The 19,046-nt window shown below is 37.3% G+C and overlaps 2 protein-coding genes across 3 annotated transcripts; one reads left to right on the top strand and one right to left on the bottom strand.

Moving 5' to 3' along the window:
* The first annotated feature begins 1,521 nt into the window (after positions 1 to 1,521).
* On the top strand, positions 1,522 to 3,327 carry ptp4a1 (protein tyrosine phosphatase 4A1). Of its 2 annotated transcripts, none has more exons than XM_073875950.1 (5): positions 1,522 to 1,661; positions 1,745 to 1,837; positions 1,944 to 2,074; positions 2,204 to 2,278; positions 2,395 to 3,327. In XM_073875950.1, the coding sequence occupies exons 1-5, from the start codon at positions 1,557 to 1,559 to the stop codon at positions 2,561 to 2,563; spliced, it is 573 nt and encodes a 190-aa protein (XP_073732051.1). In that variant the 5' UTR covers positions 1,522 to 1,556; the 3' UTR covers positions 2,564 to 3,327. The 2 variants fall into 2 exon arrangements, with proteins under 2 accessions (XP_073732051.1, XP_055039952.1); XM_055183977.2 differs by having other exon boundaries at positions 2,391 to 3,327.
* col9a1a (collagen, type IX, alpha 1a) lies at positions 2,832 to 18,977 on the bottom strand. The gene is made up of 31 exons (XM_073875951.1): positions 18,570 to 18,977; positions 18,053 to 18,127; positions 17,854 to 17,892; positions 17,689 to 17,751; positions 15,187 to 15,240; positions 15,013 to 15,048; positions 14,734 to 14,757; positions 14,596 to 14,649; positions 14,439 to 14,492; positions 14,316 to 14,348; positions 13,684 to 13,740; positions 13,521 to 13,574; positions 13,264 to 13,317; positions 13,096 to 13,149; positions 12,963 to 13,016; positions 12,192 to 12,245; positions 11,918 to 11,971; positions 11,579 to 11,632; positions 11,429 to 11,482; positions 11,252 to 11,296; positions 11,081 to 11,133; positions 10,940 to 10,994; positions 10,806 to 10,859; positions 9,442 to 9,513; positions 8,130 to 8,165; positions 7,281 to 7,325; positions 7,097 to 7,129; positions 6,732 to 6,878; positions 6,346 to 6,589; positions 5,729 to 5,806; positions 2,832 to 4,808 (listed from the first exon to the last, which is right to left on the bottom strand). The coding sequence occupies exons 1-31, from the start codon at positions 18,633 to 18,635 to the stop codon at positions 4,603 to 4,605; spliced, it is 2,055 nt and encodes a 684-aa protein (XP_073732052.1). The 5' UTR covers positions 18,636 to 18,977; the 3' UTR covers positions 2,832 to 4,602.
* Positions 18,978 to 19,046: the final 69 nt, after the last annotated feature.

The raw sequence follows: 19,046 nt of genomic DNA, 5'->3' as shown, positions 1-19,046 counted from the left end.
CCTTTCTTGTTGACTCACCTTTCTTGCGTCATTGTGTTTAAAGAGATAAAAGATAAGGTTGACTTTCATGATGTCACTGTTGATTCAAAGCTATGCGGATGTATTATTTTTATGAATATATGAATGTAACCTTATTGTTTTCAAAATGTCTCATGACTAGTTGTCATTATGATGATTGTCGTATAACTTTTTTCCTGTTATGGAATTTGGCCTTCAAGCATGTAAGCCCAGGGTTCCCACGGGTCCTTGAAATCCTTGAAAGTTTGTGAATCTGGGGGGAAATTCAAGGCCCTGGGAATTTTTTTAAAAATATACATATATAGATACAGGTCATTGAAAGTGCTTGAATATATTTTATGCAAGAAGTTTTCTGGAAAAAAAATCCATATTATTCCCTGTGTAGTGTAGGATAATATCATAAATATTTGAGACTTTTTAAGCACGCGTGCTAAACTGTTCGCTTTAAATGCTTATATCTTTTGTATGCGAATGTTGATTCATACCAAAATGCTTTTTTGCATAGTTGTGTTTGAAGTCTCTGGTTAGGTATGTAACTGTTGGTCCCTGAAAAGGGAACAAGACGCTGCGTCTCCCTTGCCATACTTCCTGCGTCCCCTTTGGCAATATTTCAGATAGTGATATACTTCCTGGTTCCCACGTCACCCTGTCTTTGTCATTAAGCCTCACCATTGGTTGAATTTTATATACACATTCAGACGCACTTTGGGGAGCGCAAGTTCCCTCGAAAGGAAACTGTAACAATGTATCTTAAGAGGTAACATGATGTAACCTTGCTCTCACTTATAATGTGTCCCCACATTTAGTCCTTGAATTTAAGGGTATTGGACCTGGAAAGTCTTTGAAAGGTCCTTAAATTTGAAGTTAACCAAGGTGTGGGTACCTTTTTGGGGGAATAGAGCCATTTGCCAAAAAGATGGACATTTGGTCTTTAGTGAATGATTGAAATTTGTAGACATTACCAGTTCCCTTTTCTGGGTCACTCTCTTAACACGCCATGTGTAATAAATTCACATCAGTAATATAAAATATCAGCAGTGAATAATCTGAATGAATTGTCTGCATGTGCCCTGATGTTTTGTGTATTTGTTTCTTGTATTTTTGCAGCAGTTCTGTGGTGTTTTGGGTCGCACATTTATGGAGTTTCTGAAGGGCAGTGGAGACTACTGCCAGGCACAGCACGGCGTTTATGCAGAGAAGTGAACGTCAAGCCAAACTACCTCATCAGAAGAGAGACTTGTGTTACAGTTTTAACGTTGGCGGGATCGGGCTTGGAGAGCAGGCGTCCACAGCAGTCGACGGGTCTGGATGGGGTAAAAAAATCTTTTGAAGTGCACTGCCGTCGTCGGCCCTCCGCCTTCACTCGCGCCAGAGGACCAGCCTTGTTTTGTAGGATTTTTGTGTTCGTTTTATCGTTCTTACATTTTGGGTCATACCTGTTTTTTCCTGGTCGTATCCACCACATTTTTCTGTTACTGGAGAGAGATTTTTTCCTTTTTCATTCGAAAAGAATTTAAAGCTTTTTCGAGTAGTCAAAAATGGCTCGTATGAATAGGCCTGCCCCAGTGGAGATCACTTACAAAAACATGAGATTCCTCATTACCCACAACCCCACTAATGCCACTCTTCACAAATTCATTGAGGTGAGTGTTTACTAAACGGGTCAAACACAGTAAAGTCACATTTAGGATTCTGCTGAAACAGCTACTTCTCTCCTTCCCATCAGGAACTGAAGAAGTATGGGGTGACCACGGTTGTTAGAGTGTGTGAGGTCACGTATGATGCAAACTTGGTGGTTAAAGAGGGCATTCAAGTTCTGGTAAGTTTAACTAAACCAAATAGTCATCAAATGGGCCATATTTAAAAGTAGCATTGTGAAATATTTCCAGGCTTGATCTAAATCCTGCTGTGCTTTTACTTTACAGGATTGGCCCTTTGATGATGGAGCTCCTCCTTCTAACAAAATCGTTGATGATTGGCTAAATCTCGTTAGGGTTAAGTTTAGGGAGGAGCCAGGCTGCTGCATTGCTGTGCACTGTGTAGCAGGCCTTGGAAGGTAATTTTGCATGATTTGCATTGGAAATTACACTTGAATATATTTTAGTATCATTTTAGTTTGCTTTGTATCACTATGTATGCTAAACTCTAGTAATTCATGGTGTGTTTTGTGTTGTTTTTCCTATAGAGCACCAGTGCTGGTTGCTCTAGCTTTGATTGAATGCGGGATGAAATATGAAGATGCTGTTCAGTTTATCCGGCAGTGAGTGGACTTAAATTATTCCTCTCTTTCATTCAATAGTGACATTGGGACATGCTTTTGACATAGAGGCTGTAAATGTCTTTATTCCTAATTGTTTTTTAATTTTTCCTAGAAAGCGCCGTGGAGCATTTAACTGCAAGCAGCTTCTCTATCTTGAGAAATATCGTCCCAAAATGCGGCTTCGATTCAAGGATTCCAACGGCCATCGCAACAACTGCTGCATCCAGTAAATGCCTGCGGATCAGCCATTTTAAAACGTATAATTCGAATCTGTATCTAATATGAGTAGTTTGTTCTCTTAATTGGTAACTGTGAAAATACCGTTTCAGAAATTAAGCTTATTTCGTTAACCCTTTCTTTTATTGTTTAATGTTGTACCTGTGGAGAAGTTTTGCAAGGTGTGCTTGTTTTGTAAAGGGCCATTTAACATGATCTAATGTTTTGGATTGGAGTTTAGTCCCACTTCTGCCAAACATGTAGTACGCTTCAAAGTGTAAAGGATTTAACAAAACATTTAAGTTTTTAATGCATTTTTGTTATTGATTAGTTTTAGTCTATATGTATAAAAACGCCTGCCTCCAAATAGATCTAAAATAAATGCCTTATTACAGCAGAAAGACGCCGCCTAGTGGAAGAGTTGTCAATGGCATTTGGAGAGGTTCTTGGTGTATTTTTTTTTTTTTGCAGAAACATCAGGAAGAGAGATGAAAATTAAAGAATAAAATCTCTTTATATCAATACGTATAGTGGTTAGGTTATTAGTTTTTGTTGTTTATCCAGATTTTGTTTACCTATTTACTGCCATGTCAATAGTGTGATGTTTGTGTTTTTGCTTAAAACTGGACCTCAATGTCTGCGATATTTTTATGCATTATTATTTGATGTGCGTAACTTAATATTTTAATACTTGATTTATGTACGGTATTTGAATATGTGTATTGTTAAATCACCTATTTATATTAATGGATATGTGTTTTAGTATAGAGATAAGTTGCAACAAGTTCACCAATTTGAGAGTACAAGAATGAATAAAAGATACACTGAAGGAACACACGTGTCATGAAGGTTTTTTTAAATGGAAAAGATGGAGCATTTATCAAAACTCTTTTATTTTCCCTCTTTTACAACTGCACATCCAACCTTTCTATAATAAATACTAAATATAGAAAGCTACATATTTTTCCTAAACATGTTTTCCACCCCTAATACACTGAACCAAAGACATCTCGGAGTGAAACAACTCAAAGATGCTGAAACAAAAATGCCTGCAAATTACTTAAAGGGATATTCCAGACAAATATCAAAATTACCTCATGATCAACTAAGCCTCAAGCAATCCAAGACACATATCTTAATCCTTCAAACGAGCACACTTGAAGTTATTTTAGTAAATGTCCCTGCACTTCCAAGCTTTAAAATGGTAGAAAACGGACAATTTCTAACTTTATAAACTTTAATAACTAGCTTCCGGTAACGACGCCATCTTGGACTCACGTGATTCACGAGAGTTTTAGCGTAGTGAGCGTGCGTTGCCATAGTTACGTTGCGCAGTGACAAGATGGCGTTGTTACCGGAAGCCAGCCATCACAGTTAATAAAGTTTAAAATATAGATAATTTTCTTACAAAATCGCATCGATTACCTGCAACAGACCTTTATTAGCCCCCTGGAGGCATGTGGATTACTTCTGTGAATGCTGAAGTTGTTCCCTGATCCCTGTTTTCTACCGTTAAGCTTGAAAAACCAAAGGCATTCACTAAAATAACTTCAAAATGTGTTTCGTCTGAAAGATGATGGACATATTTATCTCGAATTGCTCGAGGGTGAGCAAATCATGGAGCAATTTTGATATTTGGCTGGAGTATCGCTTTAAGAGTTCAATATTGACAAATTTACAAAATTCTGTTAGCGTAGCTTTACCCTTATTACAATTTTTAAAGCAACCAGGATGTGACATTTCGTGTTACTGTATGCTTAAAGACAATTACACACACGTCCAGTAAAAGTCTATTTAAAACATACCAGACCTGAGCATGTATTTTCGCAAACTTCAATTACATTGCTATTGTTGGGACTATTTGGGTTTATTTTTAACAGATATATCAATACTACAAAAAATGATGTCAAAACATTTGGCTGAATGACTGGGAACTGTAACAGGAAGTGATCTTGCCTTCGCTCTAGTGTTTGACAAGTATTATCACTCTTGCATGTACCGTCAGCACAGAAATCTCCTTGTAGAAGGGAGTCGCTCCTTTAGTCTTTCTTTATATTCTTGTCCAGAGATGCTGGGCTCTGATGTTCAACTCGCTGATGGTCGTCCACTCATAGACTGTCTGGTCCCTTCATGTTGGACTCCTTTAATGCTGGTGGTTCTCGAACTTCTTGAAGGATGCATTGAGATGATTCGCAGTATCCGTTGAGTCCAGGAGGACCAGGTGGCCCAGGCACGCCTGGATTTCCAGGAACACCTACCGGTCCTCGTAGGCCATCACGCCCATCTCTACCGTATGCCGGGCTACCAGGGTTACCTGAGAACAAGTGATAACAGATTTGAACCATGGTCATTTAGCTCCATACCTTTGAACATCTGTAAAGGGCTTTTTACTATACAATTAATTCTGGGTTAAATTATGTTTTAAAATGGGTGTGAGTTGGCTTTTTTTGTAAAAACTAACTTGAATGTTTTAATATAACTAAGGCCTAAACCCTGTCCAGGAAACTTGCCTAAAGTAACCTGCAATTTCATATCTCAAATATAGATGATAATAGAGACACAAAAGTTATGTATTGCTTCTTTAAAAACAGACAGCAAATCATACATTTGAAATTATAAATCTTAATTCATATTTATGCACTGTTTAATCTAGGGATGCACCGATATGGAAATTTTGGCCGATACAGATAACTCTTCATATTTGGGGGCCAATAACTGATATATATAGGCTGATAAATATTCATATTATTTTCACAATGAAAAACTCCCAGGCCGCGGACATCTTGTCTTTGCGCTAGACTAGCATACTCTTCTTAAGCCCGCAACACGTGTCATCTTCGTGCTATGTCACAGAAAGCAACTCCACATGGCCAGCAATGAGCAAATGAAGTGGTTCAACAAACCAAAATAATCCATCATTTATCGGCTTTCATTTATTGGCCTAATTTTGCTATCAGACCGATAACATTAAAAATAAGCAGTTATCGGCAGATAACGATATGTCGGCCGATATATCGTGCATCCCTAGTTTAATCACTGAAACCTATGTGCACTGTATTTAGTAGACAGGCTGAAAATCCAATGTAAGGTGAAAAACCTAACCACACAGGATTAAGTACTACCATGGTATATGTTAAACCAGTATTAAAATGGCCTAATAAAGTATAAAAAGCTTGAGACAACATGAGTAAATAGTGCTACTCATTGATCCAAAATATTAAGCCTTGCACTTACCTGGGAGCCCTGGTGGTCCAGGTATACCTTTGGGTCCCTGCAATGTGGGACCCCTATCTCCCCTGTCACCTTGGTCACCTACATAGAAAATGAAAAGATCTCATAAACATGTCTTTAAAACAATGGTGGGGTCTAGGGTCAAACATGGTCCTTCTAGTCATAAAACAACTCTCAAATGTAACTGTAATTAGCCACAGATGAGCTTGTATACAGTCTTAAAATGTTAACACTTATGAACTCCATTCCATTATTAGACTTGAACCAAAACCATAAAATAGTTTAATTAGATACTAGTCCCATTCAAGTATATACCCGGTATGTAAATTTAATGCAATTGGTAAAACAGTTCAGGGGATTTATCCCTCTGACATACTGCTTCCTTCTGTATTTATTGTAATATTTTGTTAAAGCATTTGTGGAGAATGTGTAGATATACAGTTAGGTTTCAACCTAAAAGCTGTTTAAAGGTTTTATTTATCACAGAGGATTACTGAATGGTACCAAAAACGAAAAAGGTGGAAAGCTACTTAATGTTGCAATTTGTGATTTGATCAAACAAGCATTACAGATAGTTTACTGCAAATTAACAGGTTCCAGCTGTGAATGTTTCTTCATACCTTTGGGTCCTTTTCTGCCCAAAAGACCTGGTGGCCCTTTGAGACCTGGCAGTCCTCTGTTCCCAGGATGCCCAGGGAAGCCATTATTTCCAGCAGGCCCTGGAGGTCCAGGAGGACCCGGAGGACCTGTCAACCCAGGGATGCCCGATTCGGGCCTCGTCAGACTGGCCGCCATCTGAGCAAAATGAGTTTGCAAAACCCTCATGCAGACATGCTTGATGGCCTCATCTGTGGGTCCTCGTCCCTGGAGGAAAGTCATATGGACACTATGAAACTATATATGTTTGTTCAACCTTGGCCTGGCAAGCATTTAATGAGTTTAGTTAACTCTTTAAACGTGTCATTGTATCAGTTGGCATGTATTGTGGTGTATTAAATTGACGTACTCGTCGTCCCTGTCCCCCTGGTAATCCAGGTGCTCCTCTGTCTCCTTGCATGCCTCTTGGTCCAGGTCCTCCAGGTGGGCCCAGGGGTCCAGGCTGGCCACGCCCACCCTCTGGTCCTTTATTTCCTGTTTCTCCTAGCTTTCCTGTCTAAAATAATTGCACAGATAGGCTCACATGGAATGTAGAATAGATATAAACTTGTAAAACTTTAAATGGGTCTAAGAATAGACTTTTAATGGTGGTTGACAGTATTTATGGAAATCTCTTGAGGCACAGATTCTGTTTAGGCCTTTAGTCATGAAATAAAAAAGTGAAAGAATGAAAACATATCTCAAAAATAACATTACTTCTCAATCCTGACTCACCGATCCTTTTTCTCCCGGCTCTCCCTCATCACCCTGAGAAAATATGTGGAAAATAAGTTTTAGATCAGAAAGGGAAATGTGACCTGTGCCTAAAATAAATAAATCTCGGATTGGTTTTGAAGACGGAAATATTTTGGGGAATATATCCCTGGGAATATAATCATTTTTAGCTGTTTTTACTTACTAAATCTCCCTTTTCTCCTGTTGTACCCTCTTCACCAGGTGGCCCCTAAACAAACACAAAATAGATACTTGTATAATTCGAGTAAGAAAATATAAATCGAATTCAACATATTTATTTAATATAATATTATTAAAGGCAGGGTCCATGATCTCCGAATTAAGCCAATGTTGACATTTGAAACCTTAACAAACAATAGAACCTACCCCAATAGAATTGGTGGCACGTTCAAGCTCACATCGGTGCACAACGTTTTCCGGGTTGAGCGACATGTTTCCTGAAAACGGTGTGCAACAGGTTTTAGATGCGTTTTCTCTTGTTTGGTGGGTGTGTCAGAAATGTCGGCCCAATCAGCTGCAAGATGTATATAAACCACGCGGTACTAAAGAGACAGCTCGCTCAATGGGTTCAAGTTGGAATGTTGTCTTTCATTCTGGATGGCAAGATCAGTGACTGTAACATCGAGGGTATTTTACTGTAGTAAACAGCCATTTATAACGATTTCATCAGGCTTCAGAAACATTTAAAAAGGACACAATGAATGGCCTCTCAGCTACCGTAGTTGCAACTCTTGCGTCATCACAACAGGGTGTTCAATGCATCACTGTTTCTGTTTAATAAACGTTGTGCAATGTTTTGTCGGGGCTGAACGCAGATGCCCCACACATACGCAAGCCAGGCAATGATGTTGTTTAGTAGACACGCCCCTTACTGCTGATTGGCTACAAGTGTGTTTTGGTAGTCAGCCCGACTCCCTTTTCCAAAGCATTTTTCAGAAATCGTGCACTCCGCCTTTAATGTTATTCAAGTAATTAAAAACTACATATTTTAAAACAATTTGTGATGACTTACTTGCTCGCCTTTTGGACCAGTGAGACCAACAGCACCCTAAAGAGTAATAAAAATAAGTTCAAGTTCAATTTATTTATAAAGCACATTTTAAAACCGCTACAGGACTGAACAAAGTGCTGTACAACATAGTAAAGGTGAAACAACCAGACAATAAGTAAGACACAGTAACACCCCAATACAACACGCCCATAATATAACCCAGAGAAATATCTGAGAAAAATATAAGTTTTAATATAATAAAAATCGATAAAGAAGTTGCAGATATGGGGCAGAAGATGCAAAGTTCGTCACAACATATATGTAGCCCGTCATGTGTGTGGTTCGTAATTTTTAAAATATGTGTTCTGCGCGTCGAGAGATCCTATGTGCATCACGTGTTTTGTCAAAATAAGTGCCTGCCGCACACGCGTCAAAACTGTTTATGATAAAAGCAAACGCTCGCGTTTGCCAGATACTCGCATAATTTCACGAGTAATCAGAGTTTAGTGTTAAGGGAGTGTCTTGCGTGTATTTTGTGAACATGAGCGTCTCTTTTATCATAAACAGTTTTGACGCGTGTGCGGCAGGCACTTATTTTGACCAAACACGTGATGCACATGGTTCACATGACGCAACAAACACTTATTTTAAAAACACAAGCAACACACGACACTCCGAACACTTATTTTGAATTTGCGCCCCCGGATGAGCAGTCACCAGCCGCACTGCAAATAAAAATGTTAAAAAACCTGTTTGCTACTTTTTGTTTATTTTTAACACTAAGAATGCAATGTAAGATCAAACACATTGCAATGTGGGAAAGTTTTCAATTCAGTGTATTGTTATACGGCACATCTTAGCAAATTTAGTTGATCGTCTGAATATAGACCATTTCATCGGGCGCACGTGCGGTGACGCGATAAGCATCTGGTCTAAACATTACTACCGGTTTCTGTTTGTTTAATTGTCTGACTAGTTGCTGAAACGGAACTCTTAAACAAATACCTCCTCGAAAATAACACATTTTTTGGGTTCCTATGTAATCTATGTGTTGTTTATTTTGCTTGTTATATAAATAAACTACGTTTAAAGGACTTTGTTGTTATTTATTCTTTGCAGAGTTTACCGGAAGTTACGTGATGACCACGAAAGCTGCATGTTTATGTTGTTACTGCTGAAACCGTCTATTACATGCATATAAAATGACATGCTTATAAAAATACTCAGAAAGCGTAATTTGCTATTCAAAACATATTTGTACGTTCTCTCATGTTAAAAAAATAAAATAGAAACAATTAATTCTTGAAAAGAACTAAAAAGTTCATTGTTGTACCCTATCTCCTTTTTGCCCAGAAAAGCCAGCAGGCCCTGGAACACCGGGAAGACCTTGATCTCCTTTATTTCCCTGTGGAATACATAACACACACACACTTACACACACATAAATAAACAGAAATTCTTGAACACTACATGGCCTGTGCTTATAGCTGCCCTACAAACCACATCTGCTCTAAAAAAAAACAGTCAGCTGTGTGAGGAAGGTATAAGAGAGGCATGTCTGAAGGTGTGTGGATGGATATGGATTATGATCAAGTCTGATGGCCTCCACTGGCTGCTTTAAGGAATTTCAGTAAAACAGAGAAGTCATTCAGGCCCCCCTCCTGCTTTGAATATCTTCTTACCAAAGAAAATACCCTCTTCCACTAGGCCTACATAACAACAGGCTATTCATGCCTATAACAGCCTATTACTGGACTAAAGGCCAACCAGAGCTTTCTAAGGAGATTGCGTTACAGACTGAAGCAACAGGAGTATAAAGAACATGAACCCAACAGCAAATTGTTTTTGATTGTGTTGTTGTTGTTGAATATACTGCTGAACTTCAAGACAGAAGACAAGAACTATACTATACGTCAGTGAATGAGTGAATTCAAGCTGATAATAATGAACCCTCATTGTGGTTGGTTATTATTACACAGTCCTCTAAAATGCTTGATTCCGATTGGCCAGTGGCGACATTCCAAGGTTTCTTATTCCAAGATAACGACCACCTGAAACTGATAACATAACCTCATCTGGGTACTGTGAGTCATCTCGACAGGTACAGTTTAATACTTTCAAATAAATTGAATATAAATGTGCATAATTAATAACATATACGAGATTTTATTTGTAACTTTGGACTTGTTTAAATCTCTTGCTAGGTTTGTTACAAACAAGGTATTAAAATATACCATAATAATCAATATTTTGAGTCCATATGTCTACTATATATTTATTCTGCGAAAACAACCAGCTGGATGTACAGCACATTATCCCTTATATATAGCATGGGCTTATGGGTACTACTCTAGTGTGAATGTTTATTAAAAGGACAAAAAGGACACACAGTAGCTGTAAAAGGACACGCTTTTGAAATCTACAAGTTACAAATGGGACATGTGACAATCCTGTGGACATAACTATGCTCAAGTACACATCAAGTGACTACTTGGATGCTATTTTCAGTATGTATGTTGTCATTAAAGTTTTTGTCTTCATGTCTCTTCATGTTATCTGTCCTTCATCTCTGCTGAACTTTTTTGCATGACATGTCCTCAAGAGTGTATATATAGTGTCCCATTTAACTACATGCATTTATCTTATTTAATAGTGATATAACTGAGGGTTTGAGGACCCCACGCCCTCATAACTCACCCTTGCTCCTGGCATGCCAGCAGGCCCATCAGGACCCTTATGTCCTCGCTCACCCTGGAGAAAAAAGAAAGAGAGATTATTGAAGTGACTCTTCTGGGTTTAATGTTATGTAATATGTATGGAAATATACTCACTGGCCCACCTCTTGGTCCGACTGGTCCCACCTCTCCCTGCTCACCACGCTCACCCTGAAATATAACATCGGAAGATTAATACTTGGCATCAAGGTATCTATCTAATGTTGTTGTAAACACTGGGACTGCTGCGACTCACCAGTTTTTCCATTGTTTCCAATTAGACCTGCCACACCTGGACCACCAGTATTTCCCTGAAGCAAGCATAAAACATGTTATTCTTCTTAATAAATACTAATATCTGAGTATTTATTAATAATTAGCTAATATATCTGACTATGACCAATCAACCCAAATGACATAGATACCTACTTTTCCACCCATATGTCCTTTTGCTCCTGGAATACCTGGTAAACCCTGGAGAAGATTAAAATATCAATCTCCGATGTTTAAGAAAGGAACAATATTGCAAGCTATTCCCAATTATCTCACAAGAAACGTTCCTGCACACTTATTGGATTTATAATACAGGTTAAAGGTCATACGCACTGGAAGTCCCTGAAGTCCAGCCTCACCAGGTGAGCCAACTTTCCCAGGAAGACCCTAGAACAAAAATGGACACATACATAGATAAAAATCACTTTAGTAAAAAAAGGAAACAAATTATTTTGCTTTGCATTTACAAATTAAAATCTTTACCTTTACTGCAGGCAGTCCTGGAATACCATCACGACCATCCACACCAGGCAAACCCTACACCATAAAAGTGGTATAATTAAATGTTGTGGGTCTTTAAATGAAATCACAGTATGGTAAACAACTGTAGCGATACACTTTTAAAAATAAAAGACCTACGTAATGCCATAAAATAATTTTTTGTCTATACGGTTCCATAAAAAAGGTTCTTTGTAGTGAAAAAGTGTTTTTTAAGCTATTATAAGGTAAAAAAATAAATAGTTATTCTCTTTGAAGAACCAAAAATGGTTCTTCTGTGGCATTGTTAGTAGCACCTTAATTTTTAAGATTGTAGTAACTTACAGTTTCTCCTTTTGGTCCCGGTAAACCACTCAGTCCCTGCATTCCCAGAGGTCCCTAAAAACAGCAGCCAAAATGTATTGATATTACAACAGCAAATAAAAACAGATTTTAAGTGCTTAACACAAGAAATGTAAGCTATGCTGCAAGATTAGTCCCCTATGTGAAAGTTGTATTACTGTGTATCTTATGTTGCTAATGTACACATACAGCATTCAATATGATATATTTTATATATGTTGTTACTTATACTTTGTGTTTTTGTATAAGGACTTACCTCAGCACCTTTTGGTCCATTCTCACCTACTTTTCCTCTTTGTCCGCGATCACCCTTCAGAAAATAGAAAGTAAATCTTTTTAGGTTTTATTCAGCCATTTTAGATTGATTTAATAAAAGCAAATAAAGTAACAGCAAAAGTCAATGATATGATCTCAGTGTGTATCAAGTGCTTTGAAACTTGGAGCTACATATAGTTTTAATAAAGTATAAATATAAATAATAATTAAATAATCTGAATATATAATCATTGATTATTTTGCACTTAAAGGGGACATCTCACAAAACTTTTTTAAAAATGTCAAATAAATCTTTGGTGTCCCCAGAGTGCGTATGTGAAGTTTTAGCTTAAAATATCATATAGATCATTTATTATAGCATAAATTAAAATTGCCACTTTGTAGGTGTGAGCAAACATGTACAGTTTTTGGGTGTGTCCTTTAAAATGCAAATGAGCTGATCTCTGCACTAAATGACAGTGCGGTGGTTGGATAGTGCAGATTAAGGAGGCGGTATTATCCCCTTCTGACATCACAAGGGGAGCCAAATGTCAATGACCTATTTTTCACATGCTTGCAGAGAATGGTTTACCAAAACTAAGTTGCTGGGTTAGTTTTTTTTTTTTTTTTTTTTTTTTAGGTTGATAGAAGCACTGGGAACCCAATTATAGCACTTAAACATGGAAAAAGTCAGATTTTCACTATATGCTCCCTTAAAACTGTTAATAAAATTTGATGAATTTGTGGCACTTGATGAATTTGTGGCACTTACAGGGGCGCCCTGTATACCCTGAGGACCCACGTCGCCAACATTCCCACGAACCCCCTAACAAAAAAATGACATTTAGAAACTTGATTAAACATCATTGCTATTTTTATTAATATGAAGACTTTTTAACCCTTACCTTATCACCTTTAGGGCCCATCATCCCTGTGATTCCTATAAGACCCTGTTTACCCTACAGTTACAAAACAAGCACACAAAGACGTTAAGTGACAGCAGAAACACACTACAAAAGATCCAAAGAGCATCAATATAAAGTATTTATGTAGAACATTAGATGAGTTTTTACAGGTGGTCCAGACGCGCCTGGCTCTCCAGGTCCTCCTTGATCTCCTTCCTCTCCCTGTAGCATGAACAACAGTCAACATTCAGTCATGATTCAGTCATCTGTTCAAATGTATGATGTGTGTTCAGGTCTGAACATAAATATGTGGATCAAATAATAAAAGCAATGGGATGCTGCAAACTAGGCAAACTTGACTTTTTAACACATACAATATGTAAGTCAAAAAGAGAACAAAATAACTTGACTTATGCAACTGTCACCTTATGTCCTTGCCTTCCTGGTTCACCTGATTCACCTTTGACACCTTTGTGGCCCTAAAAACAGAATGAAATAGGATGAAGAACACAATGTGCATCAGCATCCAGATGTTTTGTTGACGTTTGTATAGATTGAAATCAATTAAAATATGTCATTTTAATGCACCTTCATGCCTGCAAGGCCTGGATGGCCAGTCAAACCAGTAGTACAGGCATTTGGACACTGAAAAACATAACAAAGAAATATCAAAACACTGATATATAAATAAGCAACTTTCAACTTAGCAAACAGTATGGTTTTCTAAATAAAAACCATATATAATTATGTCTCAGTTTTTTAAGAATACAAGCAGAAAATACAAGAAACGTGCATATAGTATTAAAATACAAAATAAAATTATAAGCCAAAGCATCATTTAGTGTAAGCTCCCCTTACACTTGATCAATAACAGGAACCTGCAGGCTCTCTTAAACCTAAATGAAATTAAACCCTAATTTCTAATTCTAGCCTAACTTTAGGTCTCCTTAAAAGAGTTTAAGATTTGCTTAGTGTCAAGAGAGGTCACACCAAGTACTGACTTTTGCCAGAAGACAACATTTTGTTCTGAAAATGTTGGGTTTTTACATATTTTGTGTACATATTTGCCGTATTTTCAGTTTGTATCTTAATAAAGAGACTTAAAATATATAAATATGTGGATGACCGACTTTTGCATATTACTGTAAAATAGAGTAAATGGCCACTAAACTATTAAAAAACAGATTTAGTGAAAAGGCAAACAGATGATGGATTCTTACCAATTCCCTACCATCCCAGACTCCAGGAGGACCCTGTAAAGATAAAAAAGGCACATTTGAGCCACATTATGAATCAAGAACATCAGGCAATAAAGAACATAACGATAATATCATAAAGCTTACTCTGGGCCCAGGCAGTCCCCTTGTGCCGATTGGACCTCTCGGCCCCTGACTTCCCTTCACAGCAAAACCAATGACAAATCTTTAAATATCAGTAATCCAAATAGCTATTTTCCCAAATCTGATCTTATCAGGTGCATCATAAAACATTGCTACATACAGGAGGCCCAACTTTTCCAAGTTCTCCAGGTAATCCATCCTCCCCATCAGCACCCTACATAAACAACAAAACAAATATCAACATATTCCTCCCATTTAAAACTGCTATTCAAGCAGTGACAAGCAATGAGACACTTACAGCTTCACCATCCTCTCCAACACCCTGTAAACACAAAGACAGATGTCTCAAATCAGCAAAGAAACACATTTAAACAAAGCCATATAGTCATGTGATTAATGCAATACTTGACACTTATTATAAATGTATATTTGGAACCTTGTAGGTATGCAGAGCTCCAAAACAGCTTTTAGTATTTGAGTGGATAAACACATTAATGACCTGAACTTGACCTAGTAACCTACTGCTTGCAACATTTCCTAATGTGTACAGCTCTTTACTAGGATATGCTTTACTTACAGGGGGTCCCCTTGCTCCGGGTTCACCAGGTTCACCCTAAAAAACAACACGTCTAGAGTTTAAACAATTTAAAACAATCAGTCATAGCTATTCACAAAAAGGGTTTAATGTTTTAAAGTGTAACAATTAACAAATAACTGTGCATATAACTTAAATAGCTGTGTGAATACGTACTTTCTGTCCAGGGGGACCAAAAGGACCAGGTTCACCACGTGGCCCAGTCAAACCCTTAAAAAGACAAAGCCATCAATAAGCACAGACTTAAAACTCTGGAGGTACACCTGCTATATAAACTAGAAATGTGTAATACAGCTGCAGGATTTCAGAGGGTGGTATTAATGACTTCTGTTGTTAGCATTTTATATATTAAAGTTCATTATAAAAAGTATTAATATATATTGAATGATTATTGCTAAGAGTTTTTGTAAATTTCTGGAAGTCAGCAGAGCCGGCCCAAGCCTTTATGGGGCCCTAAGCAGAATTGTATTTGGGGGCCCCTGGGTGCGACCAATACGATTGATTGACCTGTATTATAATATATTAACTATTTCCTGCCAGCATTTGTAAATAGCAGTTCTGGGACTGGGTGGATCCATAACTAAGCAGCTCTATTTTTCCGCCAAAACACTTGACACGAATTCCCGCCCACCTGCATCCAGCATCCTATAGCCAGCCAGTTAACATAATATTTTAATGTATTTTTTTAATATTGCTTTTTGGATAATTACCACAATGGTTTACTGCTGACATACATATAAAAAACTAATAACTAATTAAATTAAATATCAAAATGCCATTTCCTGTGCTCTTGGGGGCCCCCTGGTGGCTTGGGGGCCCTAAGCAATTGCTTAATTCGCTTATGCCTTGGGCCGGCTCTGGAAGTCAGATATACTGTAAAAATGTCTTGTTCAACTTTAAAGAAAACACCACCGTTTTATTTTGCTCACCCATGTTACAATGTAACTTTAAATAGGGAAAACATGGAAGTGTTTGGTGGCTTCTAAATTCATCCCTGTTTGGATCCTAAGGAATGAATGGGGCTAGGCTAAATGCTAACACATTCACGACACGCTGTACAAAGATTAAGTGCATGCATTAAAAAAAGAAAAGTATGTATTAATTCATCTAATTTGAGGTAAGAACATAGTCAAATATTAAAAAATGGTGGTGTTTTCCTTTAAATTTTTTAAAATTATAAAAAAAAGTTAAAATAATTCTTATTCAATAATTGCTAATTCAACTTTTTATATAACTTGTAGCAACTCCTCACTAGTCAAGAAAGTTGAAATTAATTGTAAATTCAAGTTGATTAAGCATAAAAATTGAAGTACAACACATAATTTTTTACAGGTTTCGGTTTCTCAGTTTAAGGCCTGGTTGACTTGTCTTCCTGGCATATTACTTGTGGAGAAAGTCTAATACGGAATGATACAGAATATGGCAATAATTTCTGGATCACATTGATCAGTATAACAATAATTTTGACCAGTAATGATGTTCATTGGATGCTGCTTAGCCTTTATTGTGTATTGGCTCTGAAATATAATAATAATAATAATTTAGCTTTGTTGTTTGTGTATGTTGTATAATGTAAAAACAATAAAAATATCTTGAAGATCATATGAAGAACATAACCTTTTTTTAACCTAAACGAAATCATATAGAGTAACAAGCTCCGCCCACAATTCCTCTAATATAGAGACCACAGCAGACACCCATGTGACTTCACACACAATATTTCATTACAGGGAACTTGACACACATCTTAAAAATGAGAGCTATTAACCATGATATTTCCAATTCCGTCATAAACTTTTTATTACACTTCTCTCTATAGCCTACAAATACCTTATTATGGCAGGCATGTAATTAATCTATGAAATACAATCACGTTTAAGTAAACAACCAATTTTTAACATTCATAAATACTAACGGGGCAGGATTACATATAGATTATACGATTTAGGTAAATACTGCATGTCTGCATGTAGGTATGAATCAATCAGAGGAGGTTGGCTTCAATACCATTCTACACTTTTCACTGTAGCATTCAGCACCAACTAAACTAAAGAGCACACATTCAGGAGCCACAAAGGAGCTGCTATACCTCAGTTTAATGTTCAGTCCCATCAGCAGCAATACACAGTTCAGGTCCTGTAGCTCCTGACTCACACAAAAGGATCTCTGTCTCCATCAGGAAACCTGTAAGGGGCTCCCTCATCCCTCTTTCAAACCCATTTTCATCAAGGAGTTTATTTTCACCTTTTTTTCTACCCAGACCTCTCCAATACAAACTACACTCACAGTCTCTGATGCTCTAAGACAGGGGTTCTCAAACTGGGGGCGAAATGGTGTCAGGGGGGCCCCAGTTTCATGACATTTTATAAAATACATTAATTTGTCATGAATTCTGTTTAATGAAACCTCAGAAAAAAGGCTACTAACCAACAACAATATGTTGTATAATTTAATACGTTTTGTTTAATTAAAATTATACATTTTAGAATGTTTTATGTCATACATTTTCTTTTGGGCGGGCCACAAAAATATGCACTTTACCCAAGCGGGGGCCGCACACCGAAACATTTTGAGAACCACTGCTTTAAGAGATACTCAGAAAAGATATGATTTTATCTCATATCCCTGACCTTTAAACAAGTAAAGATCAAGACTTACGTCTGCTCCTGGTTTTCCTGGAAGCCCATTTAATCCGTCCCTGCCTTTCTCCCCAACAGGGCCCTGCCGAATTCATTATATCTGATTAATGGATTGTAAAATATGATTACAATTATGTGCTGGCATGCAGAACATTGTTTTGTCCTGAAAAAGACAAATACTTACCGGTGGGCCAACTGGGCCAGGACCAGGACCCCTCTCACCCTAAAATCAAACAAAATATGAACTAAATTTCTAAGATAATATTTAATTATGCATCCGTTAAGATTCCTTGCATGCAGAATGTGGACAGAGATTTATTTTGACATTACAAAAAAAACAGTTAACTGTATAGAGGTAATAAAAATGTAAAATATGACTCACCATCAATGCCATCAATGCCAGAAAATCCAGGACGCCCTGGAGGTCCTGGTGGCCCTCTTGGACCTGGCGGTCCCATCTAAAAACACACACAAAAATTGAATTTCTTCTAAGGATTAAAATTGAAATCCACATGCATTAATCTGCATAGTACTTAGAGAACAAGCAAGTTATTGTAAGTAGGTCTGATGCTCTGGTTAGAGGCATCACAATTGGTCTATTCTGATTCTTAAAGATTGTTAAAGATCCTTTATGGTTAAAGAAGCTTGCCATCAATAAAAAACAATAAATAAATAGAAAAAAACTGATCTTTAATGGCTTTCAGTTTCACTGCTTTAGTGTATTATGTACTAATTCCACATCAAATCAATCAGTCATTTCTCAATACAGATACTCTGATTTGTATTTCTTGCAATATAGAAATGTTAAAAACCATACAGTAACTCAATGCATTACACAATAAACACACACACACAATCAATTGATCCAGGTGTACTGTTCAAGAAATAATGTTATCCTACCTGTGCAGAGCAGATCAGGACTAACTGCAGTAAAATCCCCAGCAGAGATGCGCGTACAGTCCCCATGCTGTCCCCCGATGACTTAAATGAGGCAAAACGGTTCTTTTTAGGAGATTTGTTGGGGTTCACGGGTTTTCTGACAAAATCCCCCGAACAAACCTCCACACCATGTACTTGCCACTCGAAGTAGTATTAAAAACTGATGTTTATTCATGAGACGCGATGGAAACTGGTAGGTGATTTGATAGGAGGGTAAAGTAAAGTGGGCGTGGCTCAGACTCCTGTGGGTACCGCTTGTAAACACAGTCTACATATCAGAACCAGTTTAGTAGGATTTTGTATAAATTTGCTGAAAGAAAACATTAATTTATAATCTTATTAAGTGAATCCAGGTAGATTCGTATATTAGGGACTTAAAAATAAATTAAACATTTGTGACCTCTGCATCATCAAACAGGCCTGTTTATTGTTTTTTTT

Source organism: Misgurnus anguillicaudatus, chromosome 14, assembly GCF_027580225.2.
Source record: "Misgurnus anguillicaudatus chromosome 14, ASM2758022v2, whole genome shotgun sequence".
NCBI lineage: Eukaryota > Metazoa > Chordata > Actinopteri > Cypriniformes > Cobitidae > Misgurnus > Misgurnus anguillicaudatus.
Note: the sequence above shows the minus strand (reverse complement) of the source record. Positions and strands in the feature narration are given on the sequence as shown.

Excerpts from the sequence above, each read along its gene's own strand:
- ptp4a1 (XM_073875950.1), top strand. The coding sequence starts at position 1,557 with ATGGCTCGTATGAATAGGCCTGCCCCAGTGGAGATCACTTACAAAAAC. Across the intron at positions 1,838-1,943 it reads AAGAGGGCATTCAAGTTCTG|GATTGGCCCTTTGATGATGG; the intron begins GTAAGTTTAACT and ends TTTACTTTACAG. Across the intron at positions 2,075-2,203 it reads TGTGTAGCAGGCCTTGGAAG|AGCACCAGTGCTGGTTGCTC; the intron begins GTAATTTTGCAT and ends TTTTTCCTATAG.
- col9a1a (XM_073875951.1), bottom strand. The coding sequence starts at position 18,635 with ATGGGGACTGTACGCGCATCTCTGCTGGGGATTTTACTGCAGTTAGTC. Across the intron at positions 14,758-15,012 it reads CCGGAGCAAGGGGACCCCCT|GGTGTTGGAGAGGATGGTGA; the intron begins GTAAGTAAAGCA and ends TTGTGTTTACAG. Across the intron at positions 10,995-11,080 it reads ATTGGAAACAATGGAAAAAC|GGGTGAGCGTGGTGAGCAGG; the intron begins TGGTGAGTCGCA and ends TGTTATATTTCA.